This window comes from Papio anubis, chromosome 13 (genome assembly GCF_008728515.1).
Source record: "Papio anubis isolate 15944 chromosome 13, Panubis1.0, whole genome shotgun sequence".
Taxonomy (NCBI): Eukaryota; Metazoa; Chordata; class Mammalia; order Primates; family Cercopithecidae; genus Papio; species Papio anubis.
Genome location: NC_044988.1, coordinates 90,266,866 through 90,274,256, shown reverse-complemented (window position 1 = coordinate 90,274,256; position 7,391 = coordinate 90,266,866). Strand labels below are relative to the sequence as shown.

The 7,391-nt window shown below is 46.7% G+C and overlaps 1 protein-coding gene across 4 annotated transcripts in view; it reads left to right on the top strand.

Moving 5' to 3' along the window:
• The first annotated feature begins 5,641 nt into the window (after positions 1-5,641).
• CDK5RAP2 (CDK5 regulatory subunit associated protein 2) overlaps positions 5,642-7,391 on the top strand; it is a 185,303-nt gene continuing 183,553 nt past the window's right edge. For 3 of the 4 annotated variants that reach the window (XM_031654463.1, XM_031654461.1, XM_021927212.2), the window contains exon 1: positions 5,647-5,892. In XM_031654463.1, coding sequence (XP_031510323.1) covers positions 5,834-5,892 — 59 coding nt within the window. In that variant the 5' untranslated portion in view covers positions 5,647-5,833. Of the gene's footprint in view, positions 5,893-7,391 lie in introns of all 4 variants that reach the window. The other variant, XM_031654462.1, reaches the window with a different exon arrangement.

The following is a 7,391-nucleotide window of genomic DNA, read 5'->3' as shown; positions in this document are numbered from 1 at the left end:
AAAATTAGCTGAGTGTGGTTGTGTGCGCCTGTAGTCCCAGCTACTTGGGAGGCTGACGCAGGAGAATTGCTTGAACCCGGGAGGTGGAGGTTGCAGTGAGTCGAGATCGCGCCACCACACTGCAGCCTGGGGACAGAGCAAGACTCTGTCTCAAAAAAAAAAAAAAAAAGGAAGGACAGCTTAGTCAAATCTAGGACAGCTTGTGCAACAAATAATGATAGTAATGGATTATAACACACAAAATAAACCAATATCCATGACTTCATAATGATGTAAATCAAGAATTGAATAAATGAATAAATGGGGGAGAAGAGAAAGCTGTTCCTTACAGTAGAATTCCAATAAATATAGAAAGGACAATGAAAATAGAAAATCACCAATTGGCAAATACTACTGTGAAAATGGTTTTGGGTAAGAATTACCAATAGATGCTAAAATTAGTGGGTGAAAGTGTACAAACTGAACACACAGCTTCAAATATCTTCCCACAACATTAGTATTAACTACAAAAGGAAAAACAGTAATTTTATTGCAGATACCACCTTAGCCAAGAAATCAGAGTTAACATCACCCATTAATGAGACATATTAACATTCTGCGCCTCCTGATATGCAACCAAGGAAGGGCGCGTCACTTTTGTGGTATTCTTGTCAAAAGTGCATAACTTGGGCTCAGCACAGTGGCTCACACCAGTAATCCCAGGGCTTTGGGAGGCTGAGGCTGGAGGAGCACTTGAGCCCAGGAGTTAGAGGCGGCAGTGAGCCATGATGGTGCCACTGCACTTCAGCCTGGGTGACAGAGTGAGACTCTGTCTCTGAAAAAAAAAAAAAGTGCATAACTTGAATTTGATCCTGAGAAAACACGACACAAACCCACATTGAAGAACATTCTACCAAATAACTGGCAACAACATTTAGAAAGTGCCAATGAATGCTGGCCGGGCGCAGTGGCTCACACCTGTAATCCCATTACTTTGGGGGGCCGAGATGGGCAGATTATCTGGGTCAGGAGTTCAAGACCAGCCTGGCCAACATGGTAAAACTCCATCTCTACAAAAATACAAAAATTAGCTGGGCGTGGTGGTGCGTGCCTTGTAATCCTAGCTACTTGGGAAGATGAGGTGGGAGGATAACTTGAATCTGGGAGGCAGAGGTTGCAGTGAGAGCTGAGATCGCGCCACTGTACCCCAGCCTGGGTGACAGAGTGAGACTGCGTCTCCAAAAAAAAAAGAGCGTCAATGCCATGAAAGACAGAACTGTCAGAGACTGGAGGACAGTAAGGAGAAGTAACAAGTAAATGCAGTGTGGAATATTGGATTGGATCCTGGACCAGCAAAAGGGAATTAATGGGAAAAGATTAAATTTAAATAAGGTCTATAATAAGTAGTATCGTATCAATGTAATCTCTTATTTTTGACAATTGTGCTATGGTTGTGGAAGATGTTAATAGTTTAGAAATTCTTTGTACTATTTTTGAAACTTTTTTCTAAGTTTGAAATGATTTCTAAATAAAAAGCTAAGAAAGAATGAAACAACAAAAAAGTGTGGCCTTTGGGAAATCTCTTCCCCTCTCTGGGCCTTTAGTTTCTTCTCAGGTAGAGTAGTGCGATCACCCCAGTTCACTTCCCAGCACCATGAGGATCAAATGGAAGAGTACAAAGTAGCAGCATTGCATATATATTGATCCTATAAAAAGTTATTCTTGCTGTTAGTAATGGCAGTTCAAGTGTCTTGATCTGTGAAAGCTTCAGGAGGGTTCTACCCAAATGAAAAACATCTGACTGCAAGCTACTGCCTCCCAGCCATTTATATGACCTTGTCTGAGGAAATAATAATGCCAGCTTTGTGGTTGGACAGCTGTTGTCAAGGAGATAGCCCCAGATAGCCCAAACAGCTGGTGGTAGTGATGTCACCTCTAGGCTTGGCAGAAAGATCATGGTGAGACAGAGACAGGACAAAGGCCTCTGTCTCTGACCATGAAACCGCTACAGTAGCAGGAAAACCAACTTCCAAATAGACTTTCCTTTGTGCAATTGATTCTATTTTCAGTTTCCAGGTTCACTAAAGGGTTTAGCATGCAATCCAGGGACATGGTCATGCTGAACAAGGCAATGGACTAATCATAATGAGAGCTCCTAGGCTGGGTGCGACGGTTCATGTCTATAACCCCAGTACTTTCTGAGGCTGAGGTGGGAGAATCATTTGAGCCCAGGAGTTTGAGACCAGCCTGGGCAACATACCAAGACCCCGTCTCTACTAAAAATAAACAAATTAGTCGGGCGTGGTGGCACCTGCCTGTGGTCCCAGCTACTTGGGAGGCTGAGGTGGGAGGATCACCTAAGCCTAGGAGGTGGAGGCTGCAGTGAGCTATGATCACTCTTACTGCACTCCAGCGTGGTTGACAAAGCAAGACCCTGTGTCAAAAAATTAAAAAAAAAAAAATAAATTGAAAAACCAACCCAACTCCTCACAGGTTCTTTCTTCTTCAATAATGTCCAAGGTATTCAATTAGATGAGGCAATCGTGTGAACTCAGCACTGTCCTCCCCATTTTACACATGGGAAAATCGAGGTGTAGCAAGCGGGAAGGAACCCCAGGTCACAGGATAAATGGGAAGAGTTTCCAGAGTCAGAATCCAGGTGTCCAGACTTCCGGTTCTGTAAACTGCCCACACTAAGATTCACCTCTTAGCCACTTTGGAGCAGTTTCCCAAGGAGTAGGGTCTGGTGAACACGGCCCTTAAATACTGTCGTCTGAGTGTAGACCTCACTTCTTAATACTAAATTCTAAAGCAAAAGAAAAACCCAAATGGGGATGACAGGCTGCCTGAAACAATCAAGGTACTGGAATTCAAAGGGACCTGGCCTCAATTTCCATCTCTGGCACTTACTAGTGGTAGGACCTTCAGTAAGTAGTTTTTACCTTTCATAGCCTCAGTCTTCTCAATTTTAAGTCAAATAGTAGCACCTCCTGCAGAAGGTTGTTGGGAGGGTTAAATGAGGTGTTGCATGTGATATACCTGGAACAAGTGACACATAAGACATGTTCAAAATGTTTAAGTTCTCTTCCTTGTTTATATTCTCAAGAGTTTTCATTGGCTGGAGATGCAAAGTTAGTTCCTTCATGTGGGAAGTGTTAGCCTTCCTCCCCATGAGAGAGTCGGTTGTATGTTAGTAGCTTTGAAATATACACAGAAGCCAGGCACAGTGGCTCATGCCTGTAATCCCAGCACTTTGGCAGGCGGAGATGGGTGGATCACCTGAGGTCAGGAGTTTGAGACCAACCTGACCAAGATGGACAAACCCCGCCTCTACTAAAAATACAAAACTAGCCGGGCATGGTGGCGCATGCCTGTAATCCCAGGTACTTGGGAGGCTGAGGCAGGAGAATCGCTTGAACCTGGGAGGCAGAGCTGAGATCTGAGATCTCGGTGAGCTGAGATCGCGCCATTGCACCCCAGTCTGGGCAACAAGAGGAAAGCTCCATCTCAAAAAAAAAAAAAAAAAAAAAAAAAGGAAAAGAAAGAAGTGATCTGCCAAAGATCACATTGTTGGTGGCAGAGCCAGGGGGGGAATCCTGACACCCCAACTTTCCTGCTTTTGGACACACCTATTCATGGGTTGAACTTACTGGCAAGGAGTATTGGTTTCTGGGCTTCAAGGACTGCCCCTTTCCTGAGCAGTGCACCGGGTGTGCTAAGCTCTCCCTCTTTTTCATGCTTTTATATTGCTAATGCTGGGGGTGGTTGAAGATCTAGGGAAAGAAGAGGGATAGGCAAAAATCGTAGGCTTTGGAAGTCTCACTAAAGCTGAGAGAGAGAGAGAGAGAGAGAGAGAGAGAGAATGAATATGAATCTGGGATACACAGAATTACTATTGACTGAGCTCCTAAAAGTATCTCTGATTATTCTCACAAAAACCTTGCAGGATAGGTATTGGCCTCATTTCCAGATTGACTGATTGAATCATTCATTCACTTAACATACATTTTCAAATAGCTGCTGAGTGGCAGACATGTGCTAGGTGTTGAGGATATAGCAGTGAACAATTGAGAATGTAGTCCCTGCCCCATGCAGCTTCCGTCTAGTGCAAGGAAAGACATTTAAAAAGATTTTACACACACACACACACACACACACACAATTGCAAAATATGGTAAGTGCCACAAAGGAATAATTTGCATTGCTAGGAATACAAGAAGTGGCTTGATTTAGATTAAATGATTAGGGAAGGCTTCTTTTGAAAAGTATCAATAATTGGTTAATGACTTAATTGAAGAATGAGGGCCTGGTGCAGTGGCTCAGGCCTATAACCCCAGCACTTTGGGAGGCCAAGTGGGAGTATTGCTTGAGGCCAGGAGTTCAAGACCAGTCTAGGCAACATAGTGAGACCCTGTCTCTATTAAAAAAAAAAAAAAAAAAGAATGAGGAAACTGAGGGTGAAACGGGAATTGTTCAAGATTACTGGGAAAGTCACTATCTATCCACTCACCAATCGTTTCAAGTTATTTTCACCCGGTGCTCTCACAAGCACCTGCAGAGGAAGGATCAGCACTGAGTTGAGGAGGGGAAGGTTGATTTCATTGCTTAAGCTCTGCCAAGATTATCTAAGTGTTGGTGATTGCTATGTGCTTTAAGAAAGGCGGCCAAGGGGCAGGGTGCTGTGGCTCATGCCTGTAATTCCAGCACTTTGGGAGGCTGAAGCGGGCAGACCACAAGGTCAAGAGATGGAGACCATCCTGGCCAACATGGTGAATCTACATGGTCTCTACTAAAGATACAAAAATTACCTGGGCGTGGTGGCGCTGCGCCTGTAATCCCAGCTACTTGGGAGGCTGAGGCAGGAGAATCGCTTAAACCCGGGAGGTGGAGGTGGAGATGGAGGTTGCAGTGAGCTGAGATCGCGCCACCGCACTCCAGCCTGGCGACAGAGTGAGGCACCGTCTCAAAAAGAAAGAAAAAAAAAAAAGACAAAAATGAAAGGCAGTCAGGGTTATGCAGAGAGCCCTCATCTAGTTGGCAGGAGCTGCGGACCCCGCTCCAGTTGAAAGACATTGTCAATACTTAATTACTTTGGGAGAGTCCTTTCCTCTCGCTGGGCCTCAGTTTTCTGACCACAAGTGCCTTTTGAGTCCTAATAGTAATAAAAGATCAATAGGTGAGTGACTGGAGTGAGAGTGCTGTTGACCACTGGCTCATGGGAGTAAGTTATTTGCTTCAAACTAAGTCTGCAAATTACTGTTTGCCTTGAGATTCCGCATGTAGGATTTTTCTAAAGCAAGGCAGCACTCAGTTATCTGAGTTTCAACTCAAGGTCAAATCCCAAAGTTTTGGGGTCACTATTCCAGAAAAGCAAACACGAGGTTAGGAAATTTGAGGATGCCTAAGGGGCTGTATTCATTCCCATCTCCCGCGTAAATTAACGGACTAGGGCCGGCTTTGGCCCTCAACAAAGATGGCACCCGCCCTCGCCTCGTCTTAAGTGCCCTCACAAAAAATGACAGCCGGCCTTTTTTTTCTCTTAGTTTTGCTGGCATAAACACGGACGCTGTGCCCTTAGTTAAGATGGCACCTACCCCCGCTTCCCTGCCCGTCCTCTGGCGCCAGCCGGTCGGCTTCACTGCGTGCGCCTCGGTGACCCCGCCTCGCTTCCGTAGGAAGAAGCGCCGGGAAAGATGGCGGCGTCTGTGGTTTGAATTCCAGCGGCGCCGCCAGAGTCTGAACAAGCGCTGGGGTGGAGGGGGCGGGGACCCTGGGAGCTCCGCGGGTCGCTACCGCGGGGGGTACTAGTGGCGCCGCCGCCACAGACACCAACACCGCCACCAACTCTGTATCCATGATGGACTCGGTGTTGGAAGAGGACGTCACCCTCCCTGGGACGCTCAGCGGCTGCAGGTGCGGCCGGGGCATTGGTGGTCTTGGTAACCGGGCCGGGGTTCCAGCTGATGGGGTTTCACTCTAACGTGGCCTTGAGGTTTGCTTTTGAGGGTGTCTGGCCAGGGGCAAGTGTGTGGGGTGGGCTCCTTCGGAGAGGGTCTCTGGGGGGCCCACCAGCTGACACTCTGGGGGGCTGGGAGCCACGATCTGCACCACAGTTGCCTGTAGCATTGCACCACGTACTTTGTAGAGGGCTTGAAGAACAAGTAAGCGGTTTTGTGAAAGAGTAGGACCAGGGTGGGGCCACTTGGAGTATCCCGTTAGTGGGGATTGGTGGGGAACGGGGACCTTGAGGGCACCTGATGGTTCACTCTGGTTTGAGGGTTTGTTTTCATTATGGAGAGTGTAGCCGATATGCCCAGACTTTGCTTTTTGGGTCAGATAGTGGCCACCCAGGAGGCAATGGAGTGCAATGGTTAAGAGCCGTGGCTGGAGTTGGACAAAACTGGATTCAAATCCAGCCCTGTAAACTGACTAGCTGTGTGACCTTGGTAAAGTGATTTCACTGGCTTTCCCATCTGTAAAATGAGCTAGTAATATCTACCCAATAGAGTTGGGGTGAGGATTAAAAGAGGTGATGCCTGTCGAGCCATTAGCTTGGCACCTGTAGTGCCTGCCACATAATCAGTACTTAAAAAATGATCTTGTGTTGCCATTAGTGTTATTATTACTACTGTCATCAAAAGTGATATGAATCAGGGAATAATGGCCAAGAGTGGCCTCCCATGGACCTGCCCCAAGAGACTGGGAGTCCCCATTGCTGGTTGAGCTGGAGTCTGGTAGGAAGGCCTAATAGAGCACTACACTGCTTCAGGGCTGGCCCCTGTGGTTGTCCTGGACTCCTGGTTGGAGAGTGAGTAGAAGAAGGAAGAGGAGAGCCCTGACTGAGAACCTGCACTGTTTATCCAGCTCTACTAGGGACAAGCTGCTGCTTTTAGTCAACAGATCCTAATTGAAAGGGTAACCATGGTATTTATTGTGCTAACTGGGACACTTAAGAAAAGGGCCAGGCGCGGTGGCTCACCCCTGTAATCCCAGTCCTTGGGGAGGCTGAGGTGGGCCGATTTCTTGAGCTCAGGAGTGTGAGATCAGCCTGGGAAACATGGTGAAATCCTATCTCTACAAAAAATACAAAAATTAGCCAGGCGTGGTGGCATGCACTTGTAGTCTCAGCCGCTCGGGAGGCTGAGGCAGGAGGATTGCTTGAGCCCGGAAGGTTGATGCTGCAGTGAGCTGTGTTCATGCCACTGCACTGTAGCCTGGGTGACAAAGTGAGGCTCTGTCTTAAAAAAAAAAAAAAAAGTGAAAATAATTAATATTTATGCCCGGGCAGCAGACATACATAGGGCCTATCTTGGGTAAACTTGGACAAATGGTTTTTCTGTTTATTGAGAACCTTCATGTATCAGGCACAGACTAAGATGCTTTGCAGTTCCTGTCTAATTGGGTCCTGTGAT